The sequence below is a fragment of the Cotesia glomerata genome, linkage group LG2, assembly GCF_020080835.1.
Source record: "Cotesia glomerata isolate CgM1 linkage group LG2, MPM_Cglom_v2.3, whole genome shotgun sequence".
In the NCBI taxonomy this organism is placed as follows: domain Eukaryota; kingdom Metazoa; phylum Arthropoda; class Insecta; order Hymenoptera; family Braconidae; genus Cotesia; species Cotesia glomerata.
Window position 1 is genome coordinate 11,949,508 of NC_058159.1, and position 22,957 is coordinate 11,972,464.

The window sequence follows — 22,957 nt, forward strand, 5'->3', positions numbered from 1 at the left end:
TTAATATGTTAATTTGCGGATTGTTATAATAAAAGCGGACAAATAAAGCACTGCGTGAATAATAAAGCGAAGCTGGTTGACACACGTGGTTAAACACAATGCCGGCACTGGAAAAGCGGTGAATTAATTGCACAAATAACACAATTTATCTGTAACAAACTAAAGCAGATTAATAACAATTAATTTAATCAGATTAAATTATTAAATAAGCGAATTGCGGTTTATTAACAAAAAGCTAAAATATAAAAGTACTAATGGCGACTTGTTGCAACGAAAGCGTGGAAGCGAAAGATAATAATAATAAAGCGTCTTCTTCCTCGTCGACTTGGGGAAGAAGGCTGATTGCGCATGTCTGAGGAGCGATCAGCTAATCACAGCTTCGAGACATGGCGTAATCGGTCAAGCTCAGTTTTGCGCAGGTAGTTAGTTTAATCGGGAACTAGCAGTTGGCAGGTGCGGCTCGTGAAATTGGGAGTCCCCCAGGGGCGACTTCATCGCGGCTGGGCCTGTTCACTAAACAGGAGATATCAACTTTTTTTTTTAATTTAATCAAAAGAAGATTAGTAGAATCAAGGAATTCAGCGGCGGAAATGCGTTAAAAATGATTGGGCGATGGTTTTTTGAATTTTCTTAACTTGTTCAAAGAAAAATTTATTCAAAAAAAAATTTTTTTTTGAAATTTTCTTTTAGAAAAAATTTTTTTTTTTACTTGAATTTTTTTTTTTTTTTAATTTAAGCACTTTCTGGAACAAAAATATGAAAAAAGCTCAGAAAAACAATTTTTTTTCTCATTTTAAAAAATTATGAACTTTTCAGAGCAAAAAACGTGATCCTTTAATTTTTTTTAAAATTCGATCGAGTGAAACAAAAAAATGGCTGGCTGGATTAATTTGATTCTTTGTAGGGTTTTTGTGGACATATTTAACTGGAAAAGGCACACATAACATTAGTGGTTTCCTTAATATTTTTAATCCAGCGCTTGATTTTTCAAAAAAACACCAAAAGCCCTTTTTTTGTTGCATTTCCAAATTCATGTGACAAGTAGAAAAATTTTTTTTTTGTAAAAGCAATAGCTAGTCGTTAAAGAGAATTCATTCAAGTTCTTGAAACTCACCTTTAACTTTCTGTGCGATCATTGGTTTCTGAGATATCGATAATCAAAGACAAAAGGATCCTTTTCCATTTGAAGACCGATATCTCGACGAGAAGTGGACGTATCAAGGTGTATAAAAAATTCTTTTTTATCATGTTTTATCAAATAGCATGGGCCAGACTCGAAAATTAACTATGGTCTAGTCCTAGTTATCAGGCATGGGCCGGACTTAAAAATTAATTGTTGCCTAACTCTGGTAACCAGGCATGGTCCAGTACTGGTAACCAGACTTGGGATAGCGTTATCATTCCAGACTCAAGCCAAGACTGGGCCAACGCTGGTTTACAAGCCTGACCCAGAGTTGTACATAGTTGGATCAGGCCCGGGCCAAACCTGGGCCCGCCATGCTTTCCTACATGGGCAATACTCAGTGAATACTAATAAGTAAGAACATTATGGCAATATTCCACGGAAACAAAGAAAAAAAGCCGCTGGACTTTTGTTTTACAACTGCACAAAAATGCCGTGTCATCCGAGTTTTCACCGGGTTATCGATACTGCAACAGTTTGTCTTATCTTGGTTACAATCGGTTTAGTACAATATACGGTATTCGCCTGCATATGTTCTTCACTATGAAACAAGGAAACTTGAGTTAAAAAAAAGAAGATAGTTAGATTAAACTTTAGAGATCTGAGAGTATTCTGATAATCATTGAAGTTTGAATCTACTATCCGGGAGCAAAAATTAATACTGCATAAATTATATTATTTTTTTCGTCTAAGAAAACGAAAATTTCATGCTCAAAATAAAATCTAGGTGCAAAATCTGGAGAGTATGATGAATTACGAGAAAGTTCATATACAAAACTTTTGAGTAATGGCACATTGGTACTACAACACGTAAAGGAGGATAGAGAAGGCTATTACCTCTGTCAAGCTAGTAATGGGATTGGTACTGGTATTGGCAAAGTAGTACAACTGCGAGTAAACTGTAAGTAGATTTAAATATATTTGACGATTAATAAAAAATCCCTCTTTCTGATTAAAATAACGTAAATCGAATCTTTAGCTTCGCCATATTTTGCTGCACCGTCGAGACTCGTAACAGTCAAAAAAAGTGACACTGCAACACTTCACTGTGAAGTACATGGTGATAAACCTATTACAATCATTTGGCTTAAAGGTGGAAAAATTGAACTGAATCCTTCAACAAACTACAGGTATTGATAATTATCCAATAATGATTCTTATTGTATTTCGCTAGCGTGACTGCCAATTTTTTACTATAGACTTAAAATTTTCTGTACAATTTCTGACAAAAAAACTCGTGTACACTGTTTTCAGGCTACAAAAATAGATAATCGACTACACAAACATGTAGATAATTTATTTGTTATTATTCCGAGCGTAATTAGCATTTAATTTATTAATAAAGAAACTTATAACCTGAAAAACTATTGATGACGCTGGATATCATTTAATATCATGCTTTAGATAAGATATGACTCGTAACTGACTCATAATTTCAAACTTATTTACAGTAGATACTGATGTAATATTAATGAAATAATGATTATGCAGGTTTGACATCATTATCATTATAATCACTTTATATTCTATAAAATAAATAATAATAATAAAAATAATGATAATAACAAAATAATAATAATTGTAATAATATAATGCTTTGATTTTTGGTTGTAGGATTATGTCCCCTAAAAACCATAAGATTTATACAAAATATATATTACGGAATGCACTTGAATGCACATGAAGACAATTAATAATAAGTCATAAGTACTAAATAGTAAAATAATAATAATACTAGTAATTACATTTTAAAAGTCTTAGTTAGTGATTTGGGTTCGAATACCACTAGGCCTCTTCTTTTATTTATTGATTTTTTTTTCAATAATGACCATAATAATAGATAATTAAATAGAAAAAGACTCGAGTACTATTATTTTGATTATGATTTTTGAAATCATAATTATTATTAAATTATAAATAAATATTTAAATAATTAAATGTGACTCAAATACAAAAAAAAAGTATTAATGTGGTGATATTTTATTTGAAACTGATGTAAGTCATATCTTATAGATTCCATATCTCCTACGTAGATCCATAGTTTCACATCCCGAAAAAAAATATTTATATATAAATTGATTATATATGATTAATGATTATATAAGAAAAATGGCCAAATATACCCGTGAAAAAATTTTCTGATCAGACTATATCAGGCCTGATATAAACCGTCCATATCAGGCCTGATATGGAAATCGGCCATATCAGACTATATATGCCTTGATATAAGTATATCAGACTATGTGCCCACCCGGGTAAAAACAATTATATATCATTATATTACATAATTATAAATGAAAAATGGCCCTATATAATTATGTATAATTATATATAATTATTTCCATAGGAACAAAAAAATCGGCGCGAGTGGGAATCGAACCGTGGACCTACCGCTTGAAAGACTAAATCACTACCTGTTTACCTAAGAGACTTACTTGGAGAACAGACTTTATTATAACTATAAGTAATGCAAATTGTATACATGATCGATTCGTAGTGAACAAAATTTTTTATCTAATTTATTAATTATTAATTGTCAATATTTATATATAATAATGGTATCTATATGTAGATTTATGAAATTATTACATGAAATCGCAAAAATGATTCTACGATATATTGTTAAGGTACTTCGTTGCTTTAGAATTTATAATTTCTTTGAAATTAAAAAAATAATCAAGGTAAAATCAGAATTGAAAGCTTAAATTTTGATGGAATTATTTGTTTAGTATATGGAACTATATAATGCTGGAGGGCTTGGCTAACGATTTTTGAACTTGACAAAACTAATAATTTTTGTGAAATTAAATTTTTTTTTAAGTTCCTATTATTTCATCCGAAAAATACTATATATTAAAAGATTGTTAATCATTGGAGTAACAGACTCTCAGATAGAAAAAGAGAATGTTTTATGGTTATCACAAAATACCCACTGGAGTAAAAAAAATTATATAGAATTCTATATGATTCATTTATAATTGTATGTGAATTATATATACATCTATATAATTATAAATAAATTACATATGCTTCTATACAATTAGATATGAATCATATATAATGATATATAGATTTTTTTACTCGGATATGCCTTTATATGAGTACATAAGACTACTTATGTGCTGGTAAGGGTATGAGTATATCAGACTATATGAATCCCTATCAAGTTATATCAACCCTGATCAGGAATTTTTTTTTTGAGTTTATCAAAGTATATATAACTGTATAAGATTATATCAGGGCATATCAGGACCTATTAAAAAATAATGTAAAATTAGATATGAGCATATCAAGCTATATCATGTCTGATATAGACATATGAAATTGATAAGGCTTGATCAGGCCTGATATGGCCAATTTTCATATCAGGCCATATCAGGACATATCAGATCATATCAGGCCAGATATGAACATATCAAAAATTTTTATATGGCCTTATCAGCTCATATCAAGCCTGATCAGAATATTTTTTCACGGGTAATCATATATAACTATAGATAATTGAATATAACAATATTTAATTATATATTTATCACATCTAATTAATTATTGGATTAATTTTACGGATAGAGTGTTTAATATGGTCTTACGCGATTCTCTATAACCAATTAAAACGCATAAAAAAATGATTAAATATAATTTTACGGCTATAACACTAGCGGTCACCCATCCAACTATTAACCCTGCTCAATGCTGCTTAACTTTGGTGATCTTCGTGCGTTTCGAAGTTTCTATGTGCTGCCGTCTTAGATAATGATTCTATGATCTACATAATTTATCATATGAGTTTATCATAAATATAATATAAAAATTGATTTTATAATATACACTACTCACAAAAATTAAGGGAATAAGAAAAAATTGCAAATTTTTTTTAAATTTTTGACGGGCTGTATTTCAGCGGAAAATGATCGTATCGCAAAAATTAAAAATGCATTTTCAAGCTCAAAGACTCTAGTTTTTAGATCTTTGGGTCAAAATTTTTTAGGAATTACGGTTTCAACATGATCCGAAGAAATAGAGCAAAAAAAAAAATTTCCAAATTTTTAACTTTTTTTTTTTTCGCTCTACGGGCTTGGAAAAATTTTTTTAGACAAAGCGACCTTATGAAACAGATAGCCTATTTATTCAGCTTTAATTGTATTTTTTATTTAGCTTGATACGACCATTTGTTGAGGAGATATCCGAGATTAGACGAAAAAGGACGTTTATGTCTTTAACCATCAATATCTGCAACCAATAATCGCGGAGCAAAAAAAAAGGACAGTTTTGGAAACTAGAAGAAATTTCTAATAAAATCCCATAAAAAAATTCCAGAAAAAAAAATCTTATCGATGTACGATACTGTTTTAAAGAAAGTTGAAAAAAGTGACTTTTTCCCTTATTTTGGTTAACCGACTGTATCTTAACAAATACTGACGGGGAAGCTAGATATTGCAGGAATTTTTACACCTCAATGTACCCCTAAGAACCCTGTAAATTTTCAGATCGATCCATTCAGTAGTTTTTCGGCCCCGAGCATTCAAAATTTTGAAAAAATTAAATGAATAAAATTTTATCCATTATCGTGCTGCAATCTTCAGAAAAATAAAGAATTGATTTTTTTTTGTTTTGCACTCAAATTGCCTCAGCTCATCAGTAATTTTAAATAAAAAAAAAGACAAACAAAAAAATTGGAAAATTAAGATAAAAAAAATTTTTTTGTCAAAAAAAAAAATTTTGTTTTTAAATTTTCGAATTTTTTTGTTTGTCTTTTTTTTATTATCCACAGTTTCGGTAGAATCTGGCGCCAAGTTCCGTTCAAATCCGTTGTCAACGGAGCGCCAGACTACCGACTATGTTTACTGTAAGCAGAACAGTATTTTGAGGTTGCAAAATTTTATTTAATTCTACAGTACTTTTTTTTCCTAAATTGTATATTATAACAGTAATTCATACCTTATTTTACTGTTATTAATTAATTATATTCACTTATAACAATTAATCTACTTGAAATTACTAAATTTAATCAGCACAAATTATAGCAACGCAAAAATTTCGATCCTGACTTTTTTTCGATGGGCAAAGTGATCTGCCACAGACTAAGTAATTCGAGAATGCATAGTAATCCTTCATTAGAAGGAGCTATGAGAGGTTTACACACACACACACACACACACACACACACACACACACACTCGGGGCAGAAGAGATACTGCTACCGGGCGCGTCTCCCCGAGCGGATGGGAGAACGCTCGCTGTCCTTGGATGACACTTAATCTCTTAGTTGATGAGGTACAGCGGGTAGGAGCCAAGCAAAATAACCAAACAAAATACGCTCCCTTGGACAAAACTCCCCTTTAATGGGTTGGTCGCACTAACTTACCTAACAAGACGATCGTTCTCTGCTGTGACCCACTGGGAGTGACCGGAACCTGTATCGTAGTTTCCGACGATGCAGGCCACGGCTGATGTGAGCTTGCTCTACCGAGGTGTAAGTTGCAGCAGTGGATCAGGAGCCAGCCACTTCGGGCCTTGATCACGAAGTACGCAGTGAGTGTTAGACATCGGAATCTTCACCGCTCCGAGCGAGTCTAGTCCGTCCGTGTATTCCGGGACTGGCTAAGTGTCGGCTAGGCCTCAGGGAACTGGGGTAGGAGTACTATCTCCGAGGGTACACCCGTTCCTAGTTATGGCAACCCGCTCCACTCCGTACGATGCGCTGGTAAATTAAAAAGTATGAGTAATGCACAGGAAACAAACAAGAGTGAAAACGGGCCTCATGCCCAGCCAGACGCACTGCTACTTAGTGCAAAGATGAAGAGGACAGATGCGCTGGCACATCTGGAGAAGCTAGTCAGTGGACTGCAGGACTTTCTCCAAACCAAGCAAAATGTCCACAAGGAGATCAAGTCGAAGTCGACGAACATCTGCAGTGCCCTGAGAAGGTTCAAAAAACTGGACCAAGAATGGCAGGAGATCCAACAACAACACGGTAATATCGTGATGAAGACGAGTGTGACAGCGGTTTCACCAGCAAAAGCCGACACGTTTGTCGAGGAGATGGACACAGGTGGCGAGGGTGACGTCGAGTCAGTTGTCGAAGACGGAGAGGAAACTGGAACTGATATCAGGCCCGGGAAAAGGAAAGAACGAAATTCCCCAGACTCAATGACCAGCCGTACGAAGAAGAAGGACCTTAAACCAAGTTCCCCGAAAAACGCGGTAACACAGAACGGCGGAAAAAAGGAGGTGAATGAATAGCAAAAAGTCCAGTCAAGGAAGTCCAAGACAGAGCAAGCAGTAGAAAAGCTCCAGAAGCAACCGCCGAAGGAGTCCAGGCCAGAGCCTAATCGGAAAGAACCGCGCAAACGGATCAGGCCGGATGCACTGATCATCCGCCCCGCAGAGACGGCAAAGTATGCTGAAATTCTGAAGCGAATAAAGCAGGACGTCCCTGACGAACAGGTCGGTACTACAGTGGATGATCCAAAGAACTAGGACCGGGAGCTTGCTGATTACGCTTTCGAGGAAGAGCGCTGACCGAGGCCAAGCCTTACAGAAGACTATCGCGGGCATCCTCCAAGAAGACGCGAAGGTAATCTGCAAAGGGCCACAGGAAGATGTCGAAATCCGAGATCTGGACGGTACCACAACCAAGGAGGATATTCAGGCTGCCTTGCAAACGGAAATCGGAGAAACCTGCGAGATACCACTAGGGACAATTAAGATTCATAAGGCCTACAGAGGTACTCAGACAGCTATTGTGACACTACCAGCAGCTGCAGCGCGGAAGATATTGACAGGAAGCGGTAAAGTCCGGATCGGCTGGGCCAACTGCCGAATCAGAGCTACGAGGAGACCAATCCAATGTTTCAAGTGCTGGCACTTTGGACATCTTGGATCCCAGTGCAAGAGCAATGTGGATCGGTCTAAGCTATGTATTAGGTGCGGACAAGAGGGACACAAGATTGCTGAATGCAAAAACCCAGCGAAATGTGTATTATGCGCGGATCAAAGTGCGGAGAACTCGGCTCATTATGCCGGCACATCCAGGTGCCCAGTATTTAAAGAGGCACTCCAGAAGATAACAAACAAACAGACATGAAGATATTGCAGCTAAACCTAAATCATTGCGAAGCTGCACATGATCTGCTTATGCAAACAGCAAGAGAACTAGAGTTAGACTTAGTAATGATTGCAGAGCCATACAGATACCTGAATACCCAGCCTTGGGAATCTGACAGCACCACCAAGGCTGTCATCTGGTCTTGTGGTAAGCATCCCTTCCAGAGTGTAGTTAACAATGATAATGCCGGCTTTGTAGCAGCAACAGTTAACGGCATCTGTTTCTACAGCTGTTATGCACCACCTAGCCTATCCATTGTTGAATTCACTGAATTCTTGGACAAACTGACCGAGGACGCCAAGCAGCATTATCCGGTCGCGATTGCCGGTGACTTCAACTCCTGGGCAGTAGACTGGGGCAGCAAGCAGACAAATGCGCGAGGAAAAGCACTCCTAGAAGCTTTCTCTACACTAGATGTAGTCCAGCTCAACAGTGGTGATACGCCAACCTATACTAAAGGAGAAGCAAGCTCTATCGTAGATCTCACTTTCGTCAGCAGCAGCCTCATCAGTGGGAAATACGACTGGAAGGTGATGGATATCTACACAGCCAGTGACCACAAGGCAATTCTCTGGGAAATATCACATGACCGGAATACAAGAAGACCAATCAAGTCATTCAATACCATTGGATGGAAAGTGAAGCCTTTTGACACAAGCACATTGGTAATAGCCCTTAATAGTGAACTGATTACTACTGGATCCGCAGAAGAAATGACCAAGGACCTGATGAAAAGAAATGTCCAGGCCTGTGACGCCAGTATGGTCCGGAAACACAGCATAAGCCAACGCCCGGCAGTGCACTGGTGGAACGACCACATCAGTGTTCTTAGGAAAGAGTGTCTAAAGAAAAGAAGAATATCCCAGCGTGGCTATCGACGACTTAACTCTGCGGAGCTGGTCGCAGAATACAAAAAAGCCCGTCGATCATTGAACAAAGCCATCAAGGATAGTAAGAGACAATGCTGGAAAGAGCTCATCAACGAGGTGGATAAAGACGTGTGGGGTAGGCCTTATAAGGTGGTTATGACCCACCTAAAAAAACAACAAATGCCATCACCTACGTGTCCTCAACTTCTCCAGAAAATCGTCACTGCACTATTCCCACAGCAACGCAACTTCGATTACCAGTTGGCGCCAAGCGAACTGGATGACACTCCACCTGTCAGTGAAGAAGAACTGCTGGAGGCCTGTAACCGTGTAGGGAATAATAAAGCGCCGGGATTGGACGGAATTGGACTGGGACTTTTCCTCGTAAGTGGAAACAGCAACGGTTAGTACTTTTACCTAAAGGAAAGAAACCGCCAGAAGAACCTTCATTTTACCGACCACTCTGCATGCTAGATACGGCGGGTAAGATATTTGAGCGTATCATCCATCAGCGAATAGATGCAGTAGTCGACCCACTCTTGGCAGACAACCAGTATGGATTCCGGAAAGGACGATCAACCCTGGACGCAATCAAACTGGTTGTTGATACGGCCAAGGAAGCAATCGCAGGAACCAGATGGAAGGGTGGAACGAAAGAGTATTGCCTGGTGGCGACCCTAGACATCAGAAACGCATTCAACTCCGCCAATTGGGAATGCATCATGCAGGCCCTCCAAGAGAAGAATGTACCAGAATACCTTCTTAAGATCGTAACAAGCTACTTTGAAAATAGGGTCTTGAAGTATGACACGAAGAACGGTCCGAGGGATTATGATATTACTGGAGGTGTACCACAAGGTTCAGTCCTAGGCCCGCTCCCGTGGAATATTATGTATGACGGTCTATTAAGACTAACTCTGCCAAGAAACGTCAAACTCGTAGCATATGCAGATGACGTAGCGGTAGTGATTGTTGCCAAACACCTTAACGAGATAAACCATATGTTCGATCTCACTTTTGAGCGCGTTAACCGGTGGATGGACGCAGTGAACCTGCAACTGGCGCAACACAAGACTAAGGCAGTGCTTATTACCAGCAGAAAAGTGGTAGAGACCATTAAGCTAAAAATCGGCGAACAAGAAATCACATCACAACCTTATATCCGATATTTTGGAGTGATGCTTGATGCTCGACTCAACTTCAAGCAGCAAGTGGAGCATATCAGTGCCAAAGCGTCAGTAGTGCGGGCCAGTCTCGCACGACTGATGCCGAACGTCGGAGACCCAAAGCAGAGCAGGAGGCTATTACTGTCATCAGTAGTCACATCGGTGCTCACTTACGGAATATCCATTTGGGCCGACGCATTAAAAACGCAAGAATCATTGAGAAAGGTTGGACCAGTATATCAACTGAGTGCCCTACGAGTAGCTAGCGCTTTTCGCACAATATCAGAGGAAGCAGTGTGTGTTATTTCCGGTACTCTGCCTCTCAGAGTCCTAGCTGAGGAAAGACGGAACCTATATCAATGAAAAAGGTCAACCACATTGAGCCCTGAAGAACTTAGAAGCGAAGAACGGCAACACAGCATCGCAAGATGGCAACAAGAGTGGAATGCTTCAGATAAGGGTCAGTGGATGTACCGTCTCATACCTCGGGTTGATGTGTGGTTCAACCGGAGTCACGGTGAGATCAACTATTATTTAACGCAGATGTTATCAGGACACGGATGTTACCGGAAGTATCTCCACCGCTTTAAGCACGATGATACCCCAGAGTGCCCGTCCTGTCCAGGGGTCAATGAAGATGCGGAGCATGTCTTCTTTGTGTCGCTACGTTTCAACCAACAGCGCAATGAGTTAGAGAAGATTCTGAAGAAGAGAACCCAACCAGAGTCAATAGTAGAGGCAATGTTGTCGTCAGAAGCTGCCTGGAACGCCACAAGCAATAAAATAGTCAGGAAAGCTTCTTAGGGCTTCAAAACGTCGAGATCTGTTGAAACTTCGATTTTTGCGAAACGAAGTAAAACCAATAACTTCCCGATTTTTCGAAAATCTTCGATTTTCTTGGCGGGAAGTTAAAAATAAGTATTTGGTCTAAACTCATATAGAGCTTAGTTGACAGCCTCTAACTAATGAATTGTTTTGGTAAAATTTTATCTATTTGTAAAAAACTAGTATATGTACAGTGTTTGAAGTTAAGGGCTGATCAGAAGCTAATCGTCCCCTTTTTGTGTTAACCTCGTATTTCCATTTTTTTCGAAATTAAGATTTTTAGCGAAAATCACTCCTTGGCACTGTTGTAGCATAAAACAAAACATGCAATGATCATAATGATGATAGAATTCTTTTTAGAGGCTATTGATTTTTCTCGTATCTACATGTTCGAATTCAAAAACATCATATTTACGGTAAGTATCGATGAAAACATTAAGATGGCGTTGATGTCTTATGACTGAATGTTTGTAAACATGTTCACACTTAAGTTGAGTGTATTTTGTTGACTGACATTTATTTTTTATCTGTATGAATACATACTAATATTATTTAGCTCTTCGAGCTCAAAAGTCTAATAGAAGTTTGACACAACACTATTTTCTAAATTTTAAAACCGTGATAACTGTTGAATAAATGGAGCGATTTTTACGCGGTTGACGGCATTCAACGCAATTTTCTAAACCTCATAAAGAATCTCTAAGTTTAATTTGATCGAACAAAGAATTTCGGATTAATTCCTAAAAAACACTTTTTTCAGTTTTCTTTCGTCAACGATAACTCACAAACGAATGAATCGATATTGACTGGACTGGCAGCGATTGACGTGGTTTTTTGATGTTAAGAGCTAATTAGTTTTTGGAATTGATCGCTGAAGCCGTTTAAAAGTTATTCCAAAAAAACAACATTTCAAAAAATTTTTTTTTGTTGTATTTCTGAGATTTCTCAAAATCTACCGGTTCGAATCGTTTCAAAGTATATTCAAAATCTAAGTTCAGTCAAGCCCTTTCAAATGGCACCAATTGCGATGAAATCGGTCAAGCCGTTCAAAAGTTATGAGAGGTTTACATACATCCACACACACACACACACACACACACACACACACACACACACACACACACACACACACACACAGCGCGTTAACCGGTGGATGGACGCAGTGAACCTGCAACTGGCGCAACACAAGACTAAGGCAGTGCTTATTACCAGCAGAAAAGTGGTAGAGACCATTAAGCTAAAAATCGGCGAACAAGAAATCACATCACAACCTTATATCCGATATTTGGGAGTGATGCTTGATGCCTGACTCAACTTCAAGCAGCAAGTGGAACATGTCAGTGCCAAAGCGTCAGTAGTGAGGGCTAGTCTCGCACGACTGATGCAGAACGTCGGAGACCCAAAGCAGAGTAGGAGGCTATTATTGTCATCACCAGTCACATCGGTGCTGACTTACGGAATATCCATTTGGGCCGACGCACTAAAGACGCAAGAATCATGGAGAAAGGCTGGACCAGTATATCGACTGAGTGCCCTACGAGTAACTAGCGCCTTCCGCACAATATCAGAGGAAGCAGTGTGTGTTATTTCCGGTACTCTGCCTCTCAGAGTCCTAGCTGAGGAAAGACGGAACTTATATCAACGAAAAAGGTCAACCACACTGAGCCCTGAAGAACTTAGAAGGGAAGAACGGCAACACAGCATCGCAAGATGGCAACAGGAGTGGAATTCTGCAGAGAAAACTCGGTGGACGTACCGTCTCATACCTCGGATTGATGTGTGGTTCAACCGGAGTCACGGTGAGATCAACTATTATTTATCGCAGATGTTATCAGGACACGGATGTTACCGGAAGTATCTTCACCGCTTTAAGCACGATGATACCCCAGAGTGCCCGTCCTGTCCAGGGGTCAATGAAGATGCGGAGCATGTTTTCTTTGTGTGTCCACGTTTCAACCAGCAGCGCGATAAGTTAGAGAAGATTCTGAAAAAGAGAACCCAACCAGAATCAATAGTAGAAGCAATGTTGTCGTCAGAAGCTGTCTGGAACGCCACAAGCACTTTTGCTATAAAAGTGCTTACAGAGTTGCGAGCCATTGAGAGGAAAAGAGCGAAAGACAGAATCTAGAAGAAAGAAATAATATCTTAGCCACCAGAAGGAAGAGCGGCAGCTAATTCCTCCCCCCGCGAAGAAATGCCTTACGGCGGTACCATGGGGGATCAGAGGATAGAAGAGAAAGGGGTTTAGGGTTTAGTGGGTAGGGGCGTCAGCGTCGAGTTTTAGTATGATGCTGCGTCGAGTCGCCACATATCCAGGCCAAACAGCTATGCCTAGAATCCGTAAAAAGGATTCCCCCCCCTAAGGAAAAAAAAAAAAAAAAAAAAACACACACACACACACACACACATACATACATACAGGCGTACAGACACGTGATCAGGGAAGCTTCTTGAGACCTTGAAACGTCGAGATCTAGTGAAAACTTAATTTTTATAAAAGGGGGTAAAACCAATATATATAACTTCCAGATTTTTTAAGATCTTCGATTTTCTTAGCGGAAAGTTAAAAAAAGTTTGAAAAAACCAAAAGTGCATGCCTCATAACTCATAACACTCATTCATTTTTTAAGAAAAAAATTAATTGTGTAATTGATTAAAAAAAAAAATTATAATTAAGTAATTTCTTACAGAGTATTTTTTATTTTTTCTTAAATATCGGCGCCGTTTCTTCTTGTCATATGCGCACGCAGTCTAAAAAAATCCAGCTCAATCAAGTGGCGTCATAGTTTTCACTTGACAAATAAGAAAAGTTCGTTTGGCTTTGGACGGTTGTATCGTAGTGAATTTTAATAAAAATTCAATTTTTAAAAAAATACGTAAACTAGGCCACTGATATGACATACGGACCCAGTTCATCGAATTCTTAAACTAATAAAAAAGGTCCGGTCTTAAAATATCAATCTATTCGGGAGTAATCGTTGGTACATCCAAAATGGGGTGACATCCGGACGTCCACGTAAAATTTTTTTCAAAACGTTTTTTTTTTTCAAAATAACAACATGAAATGATTTTAGAAAGTGAAAGATGGTTCAATTTAAGTGTTTTTTCCGTGTACATCTTCTTATATCATTGTATAAGTGTAATATGGTTGTGATAAAGACATTTAAAGATCACAAAATTGCTTGACCTTGACAAAAAAAATAATTAAATCATATTGTAAATAGTAATCACATGATTTGTAACATATTAAATCAAAATCAAATGAATTTGTTTCAATTAATGAATATAAAATAATAATGAATTGAAAGCCTTGCATAACAAAATTTTTCGCCAATTAATTATAGAAAAAAAAATGTGTGTGTGTGTGCAAGTCACACACGGTATAAGTGAAACTTTCGAAAAGTCCCTGATTAAATATACTCATTGAAAAGTATTGAAAAAATAAACAGCCCCTTCATGTAAACTGTATATTTAAAATACATAAAAAAAGAATGAGGATTATTGAAAACAATTCAAATCTCATCATTTTCAATACTTTTCAATTAGTATTTTCAATCAAGGGTAGGCTACGAGAGATTGAGATAGATATAGAGTGTCAGGAGTATTAGAATAAATGTAAGGTTTATTATTTTTCACCGAGTCTAAAAATTATTTAATATTTTAATGGGCTTGTTCAAGTTTACTAAGTTCTTCGCTGGACTGAGCTTAGATTTGTATAACTTGCATTGTTTTTTTTTATAGATGTTCTTTAGAGAGAATGTAGTCACTTTTGGTTTTTGGTACATGATCAGCTAAGATCTCTCAAGAGCTTATAGTCCAGTCGGCAGGGAAATATTAGGCCATTTGTTTACGACTTCCAATACAAATGAGGTAAATTGCAATTTTTTTTTTTTTAAATACTTAGAAAAATATGTAGATCATTTTTACAAAAAAAAAAAAAAATCGCGGAAATTCAATTGTTTAAAAAATAGCCTTTTTGCAAGTAGCTTTACATTGAAATATTTCGGAAACTATGCAAAAGTAGTCGAGACATGTTATATATGTAATTTAGAGAATTAAATAAGGAACAAAATGAGACAAACCCGATGTTTCTACGACCAATAGTTTAAGAGATATTAATTTTTTAATTAAAAAAAAACGCGGTTCCGCTCAAGCGCTGATAAACAAATAGTTGTATCTCGGCGAAAAATCATTCGATTTACTTTTTTTTTTTTTTTAATTAAAGCTATTGTTGTCCTCTATAAGCGAAAAAATCAGCTATAAGCTCAAAAAATTTTTTTTGAATTTATATGAAAAATTTTTTGTTTTTGGAATTTTTGCATTAAAAAATAGTTAAAATTAAAAAAAAATTATTTTCTTCGCATAAAAATGTTTTTCCGTCAATAAACAATCAATACGAAAAAAAAAATTTTTTTTTTAATTTTTTTAATGCAAATAAACAGTTAACAAGTTTAAAAAAATATGAGCTCTGCGGAGATTCGTTGTCCGGATCCGAGGAAGTGCGCGTGCGCCATTCCCCTCAAACCGTTGTCGGAGAATGTTGGGGGAAATAATAATAATGTGAAGCGAATAATAACAATAGTAAGTGCCTACCCAGATTTTCATCATTTTTATAATTCTTTCTGTCTTAATTAACTTTTGAAAAATCAATTTCACAAGATAGGTATCAAACGATTCAGAATTTCATGAATCGTAAAGATATCCTATCGTGTAGAGAACTTTTTTTAAAAAAATTTTTTCTATTTGTTGAAACAAATAGTTAATTAACAATTAAAAATTTGTTTCCACAATGTAGGTATTAAACGATTCAGAATTTCATAAATCGTGAAGATATCCTATCGTGTGAAGAACTTTTTTTTAATAAATTTTTTCTATTTGCTTAAACAAATAGTTAATTAACAATTAAAAATTTGTTTTCACAATATAGGTATCAAACGATTGCAAATTTCATGAATAGCAAAGATATCCTATCGTGTGGAGAACTTTTTTTCGGAAAAATTTTTTCTATTTGTTTAAACAAATAGTTAATTAACAATTAAAAATTTGTTTCCACAATGTCGGTATTAAACCATTGCAAATTTTATGAATCATAAAGATATCCTATTGTGTGGAGAACTTTTTTTTGGAAAAAGTTTTTCTATTTGTTTGAACAAATAGTTAATTAACAATTAAAAATTTGTTTCCACAATGTAGGTACTAAAAGATTCAGAATTTCATGAATAGGTTTGATACCTATATTGTGAAAACAAATTTTTAATTGTTAATTAACTATTTGTTTAAACAAATAGAAAAACTTTTTCCAAAAAAAAGTTCTCCACACGATAGGATATCTTTACGATTCATAAAACTTGCAATCGTTCAATACCTACATTGTGGAAACAAATTTTTAATTGTTAATTTACTATTTGTTTAAGCAAATCTAAAAAATTTTTTAAAAAAACGTTCTCTACACGATAAGATATCTTTACGATTCATGAAATTCTGAATCGTTTAATACCTTCATTGTGGAAACAAATTTTTAATTGTTTATTAACTATTTGTTTAAAAAAATAGAAAAAATTTATTAAAAAAAAGTTCTCTATACGATAGAATATCTTTACGATTCATGAAATTTGCAATCGTTTGATACCTATATTGTGAAAACAAATTTTTAATTGTTAATTTAATATTTGTTTAAACAAATCTAAAAAATTTTTTTAAAAAAAGTTCTCTACACGATAAGATATCTTTACGATTCATGAAATTCTGAATCCGAACAAAAACAGTTTCACTGTAAAAAAAAATCGCGCCAAGTCCACGTTCATAGGACTATTAAGAAAAAAAAATTTCTTATTTCTTTACAAAAAGATAAAAAATAAAAAAATTATAAAATTCAAGTAACCGATTGATTGTATTTGATTTTAGGAAATTAAAAAAAAATTTATTGTAAATTTAAAAATTAAAAAAAAATTTTTGGAACTTATTTAGTTGTGCGTGGTTGCAAAATATTTTACTTTTAATCAAATTCGTAAAATCTATTTACTAGGACTTTAAAAAAATTGAAATACACAATGACGCACACCAAGTACGTTCCAAAATTTTTTTTTAATTTTCAAATTTACAATAAAATTTTTTTTAATTTTCGAAAATCAAATACAATCATATCGGTTACTTTAATTTTTTAATTTTTTAATTTTATATCTTTTTGTAAAGAAATAAGAAGGTTTTTTTTTTCTTAATAGTCTTATGAACGTGGACTTGGCGCGATTTTTTTTACAGTGAAACTGTTTTTGTTCGGATTTTAGTATTTTTTGTAATTACAATAAAAATTTACAATTGGTACCAACTTAAATCTCGCGTTGGCTGCATTTTTTATAGCAAACTATCCTCTTGAAGCTACAGTTTATGTGAAAACATTTCCAGCGCACCCTGGCGGATGTAGATGCAAGCTGTGAAATGTATTTTTTTAACTGTAGTTTCCCATCTATTGGCGGATTACCATGCAATCTCAAATTATTTAGTCTGTGGCATGTCACTTTTTACATAGAAAAAAAGTCAGGATCGAAATTTTTGAGCTTACTATAGTTTGTGCTGATAAAAGTTAATATTTTCAAGTAGATTAATTATTATAATTGAATATAATTAATCAATATCAGTAAAATAAAGCATGAATTACTGTTATAATATAAAATTTAGGAACAAGAAGTACCGGAGAATTAAATAAAATTTTGCAACCTCAAAATACCGTTCTGCTTACAGTAAACATAGTCGATAGTCTGGCGCTCCGTTTACAACGGATTTGAACGGAACTTGGCGCCAGATTCTACCGAATCTGTGGATCGTTTAATACCTACATTGTGGAAACAAATTTTTAAATTGCTAATTAACTATTTGTTTAAACAAATAGAAAAAAATTTTTAAAAAAAAAGTTCTCTTCACGATAGGATATCTACGATTTATGAAATTCTGAATCGTTTAATACCTACATTGTGGAAACAGTTTTTAAACAATTGAATTTCCGCGATTTTTTTTTTTGTAAAAATGATCTACATATTTTTCTGAGTATTTAAAAAAAAAATTGCAATTTACCTCATCTTCATTGGAAGTCGTAAACAAACGGTCTAATATTTCCCTGCCGACTGGATTATGTTTTCACATTTAACAAATGACACGAAAGGTTTATAGTAACTGAAATAGGAAACGAACGCTCTAGTTTCAATTTGATTTATATTGAAACACTAAATTTTTGCTTAATTTAAAAATTCAATTATTTAGACCATTAAACCTCGCGGATAAGAAATAATCGCCTAAACTTCTAAAAATTGGGATTCGCTGCTCTGGGATATTCCGCTCCCGTGAACCAATGAGTGTCTTTGTCTTTAGATGAATTTATTAGTTTTAGACAGAAGTTCTCACGCGTGCCAGTTAACTTGCTTTAATTACTTACAATTTTTAACTGCAAGGATGACCCTTCATCCTAGATTGACCCTTTGGCAGGTTGCAGGTAGTCGTGGTAAAGAGGTGTTGGTGTTTTCAACAATAAATGGTGATTGGCGACAAGGATTATAACAAACTTAATTTTATTTCACCAAATCAACACTTTAAATATAAACTTGTAGTATTTCGGTAACGCAATTCAACGAAATACTTGTAAAAATAGGACACTTATACTTAGAATTATAACTAATTAAATATTAATGAATAAACGTGGTGAATAATCACCTAATGCAAAATAATAAAATTAATAGAAATGAAATAAAATATTATTTCAATGGATAATAAACTTTTAGAGATTTAGTGAGTTTTTGGTGAGTAGTCACCTAATAGTAGTAATAGTAATTTATAAAATTTGACTAAGAAAAATCTAGCGTGGTGGTTGACACCGGGGGATAGATCGAATTGTCGATCAATGCTCAGGTTTTGAGGTTCGTAACCGCTCTTCTCCTCCTCGTGTCATCCTGTGACGTCACGGGGGCTACACATTAATTTAGGTGTAAGAAGATGTAAATCAGTCGGATTATATTTTTCCAAAATTTTTGGACACTTTATTTCTAACACTCCGGTTGTATTTTTCAATGGATCTGAAATTAAGCCATCTGGCGATGCGCCTAATCCTGGATACTTGGAATTCACCCACAAGCCACTACTCTTTACTTCGTAAGAAAATTTTTTACAAGTAAAGTCTTCATATTTTTGACGCGCAATGTCTTCATTCGCTCGACCATATTGCATTGCCTCGGTGGTTATATTTTGCTCAACCCACAATTGAGATTGGACTAGAGCAAAAATTTGGTCATTCGTTTTCTCAGTCTTAAATACTTTAATTTTAGAAGCTGTTATCAATATTTTACGGTATTGCCACCATTTATTATCATTACTTTGAGCTCCTACAGTTATATCTACAGGCCCAGTTATATTATTGCACACATTAGTCATTAGACGATAAACTAATGTCTTTGAATGGCTTTTTCTTGGTTTTTCTAATACATAATCCTCGTATTGCGGCTGTAGTAATAATTGCCACATTGAAGGAGCTTTTCGACTAGCATTTATTAATTGTAAATCTGATAAAAAATTATTAATTTTTCGTTTGTCTATAAGTCTTGCTAAACTTCGACCAGGATCATATGACCTGCGTTTACTCATGTCATTTTTATTTTTATATTGCTGCTCATCTGCTTTGTGAGGTTCTTTTTTCTTTCTACCTTGATTCCAGCTACATAGTTTACTTGTACAAGGTACATTATCTTCGTCACAATCATCCAAATAATTCAATAGTACATATAGTAGAGCAGCTACATGAGAACAACGGCCCATACTAAAAGCTTTGCAATCATATGTACCATGAATCACTCGAGCAGTTAACGGATTGATCATAACTGACACTTGATGAATTTCTTTTGCCTTATACGAAGCTTGAATTTTGCACTTCATGCAAAACATTTGATCAGATGTTACGCCTTCAAGAATTTCAAAAACGTGGCCACTGTCTACATACAATTTTCCTCGTTTTAACGGTTTTGACGTACTATAATCAGCTTTTGGAGTTTGATTATTATTGTCTCCATTTTCAATATCACTGTTATCATAGTCGTGTACCGATATCCTGTTACGTGAATGTGGAACGCTTCACGCAATAATTACCGTAATTACTATTCTTTTCCGTTTCACAGCATTATTTATATTTATAAAAATGCTTACCGTAAGATGGACGGTGTGGCTTAATGTATATAGAATAAGCGAAAGGAAAATTTAGTATAGACCAGATAGCTCAAATGGTAGAGTAGCCGACATGTCTTTGGAAGGTTCTGGGTTCGAATCCCAGTCCGAGCTATCTAATCATTTTTTCTCGCATATTCTATAAACTCACATCAAGATGATCCTCTCCACATTCCTTTCTCAATCCTTTCCCACCAATATCCTGTTACGTGAATGTGAAACGCTTCACGTAATAATTACCGTAACTCCTATTCTTTCCTGCTTCACAGCGTTATTTATATTTGTAAAAATATCATGTGGAACGCTTCACGTAATAATTACCGTAACTCCTATTCTTTCCCGCTTCACAGCATTATTTATATTTGTATATATACATTACAAATAGGAAAGAATAGGAGTTACGGTAATTATTACGTGAAGCGTTCCACATTCACGTAACAGGATATTGGTAGGAAAGGATTGAGAAAGGAATGTGGAGAGGATCATCTTAATGTAAGTTTATAGAATATGCGAGAAAAAATTATTAGATAGCTCGGACTGGGATTCGAACCCAGAACCTTCCGAAGACATGTCGGCTACTCTCCATGTCAGAAAGAAATGGTTGCCAAAAGTTAGGATAATTTATTTTAGGACTCTGCACTACATTTGGATTTTGATTAAGTGTATTTAGAATATTTAGCCATTTTCCTTTGTCAACTGTTTGGTCCGCTGGTACATTATTCCTAATTGTATTTTTTACTCTGTAAATTTTTTATATATTATTTATTTATTTATTGTGTCGCATTAAACATTTTGTTTCTGATAAAAAATTACTAAACATATTTACATTTCTCTAATTAATAATGTCATGTATAGCCTCAAAATATTGATGACTTAATTTATTTATTACTTCCGTAAGTATTACTCATGTTAACTAAAATATATTTTCAATTATTACAAATGAATTGACATTATTAATAAGAATAAAATTGTAAATATTAATTTATTTTTTTATGTTTTTAAATAGTCAACAAATGTCAATGTCTAACCTCTCCATCAGCTCACTTTTTTTCCCTTTTTGCGGACGCCTGTCATGCCTGTTCATGCCTGTCCATGTCTGTTCATGTCTCAAGCGTTAAATACGCTCAGGCCCGATCATACCTGTCCATGCCTATTCATGCTAAGGACCAAATATGCTAAGAAAAAATTTTTGAATATGTTCAGTGTATGTACATTAATTTCGATTAATAAATTTGTAAATTATCAATAAACGGTGTATTCTATTATTCAATAAGTAAAAGTATTTTGATTATCATTGAAAACCTACCGTAGGGTAAATTTAATTAACTTTTCTAGGCATGGACAGGCATGAACAGGCCTGAGCATATTTAATGCTTCAAACATAAACAGGCATGGACTTTCCTGATCAGACATAAGCGCATTTAACCCCTTCAGACATAAGCAGGCATGAACAGGCATGATAATGTCTAATTTCAGGCCTGATCATACATGAACAGGCATGATCAGGTCTTATTTCAGGCCTGATCATACATGATCATGGTCAGGTCTGATCATTTTTTCCCGGGAATTAATTAAATTGATTATCCCGATACACCAATTATTGACAGGTTAAAAAACTGATTGATCTAATTATTGACATACCTTAGCCCTAATTATTGACACCTATACTGCGCATGCGTCGAATCCTGTTTATTTTTATTTATAGAAACTTATTGTTAAGTAATCAATATTATTCAAGGTTATTAATAATAATTTACATAAATAATTAATTACTATTAAAATAGTAAAAATTAATTTGAAAATAATTTATTGAATCAGAAGAACTCAAACTCCTACAGTTAATTTTTTAGTTTAAAGCAAAAAAATGGTGTCTTAGCGCTGTCGATTGGCTGTCAATATGAGATCCAACTTAAAAATTATGTACTAGTTATTGATACCCATTATTTAAATATTATAAAGCATACGATAATTTCGATTATTCAATTTTATAAATTTTCATATATTGCAATAATATTAACAACGTTGTTAATTAACAATTGTTAATTAAAAAAAAAAATATTAAAATGGTTGTAGTAGAAAGCAGACAGGATAGTCGACAGACATCAGTTGATTCTAGTCGAATGAAAAGTCCAGTTACGAATGATTTTCAGAGCACACCTGTGCAAAGCACATCCACCGACCGAATTATAATTATGGACAGCCGAGAAAACGGAATGACCAGAACAAACCAGTCAGTAGACCAGTCCCAGGAAAGAGATACAGCAGATACAAAAGCCAGATTACAAAGACTCATAGAACATGAAGTCCAACGTCGTCTTAGCGAAGAGAGAAAACGGGAAATTAAACAAGAACAAAGAATCGAGCAACAACGCCTCGACGAGGAAAGACACCGCGAAGCAGAGCAAAGGCGTCTCAATGAGGAGAGACAACGGGAAGCTGAGCAAAGGCGTCTCAATAAGGAGAGACATCGTCAAGAGAGAAATACAGACAAGCAAGTACGTCGTAGATTGGATCCAGAAAGTTAGCAGGTCAGTCTTACAGAGACAGTGGACCTAACCGGAGCAGACACAGAGGAATTATCAGAGACAATGCTGATAGACCAACCTAA

At 35.1% G+C, this 22,957-nt stretch overlaps 1 protein-coding gene across 1 annotated transcript in view; it reads left to right on the forward strand.

The window, feature by feature from the left end:
• Positions 1 to 22,957, forward strand: part of LOC123258725 (Down syndrome cell adhesion molecule-like protein Dscam2) — a gene marked incomplete in the record, with an annotated part of 496,366 nt that overhangs the window by 376,276 nt on the left and 97,133 nt on the right. Inside the window, 2 exon segments of the mRNA XM_044718910.1 lie at positions 1,911 to 2,084; positions 2,163 to 2,313. Coding sequence (XP_044574845.1) covers positions 1,911 to 2,084; positions 2,163 to 2,313 — 325 coding nt within the window.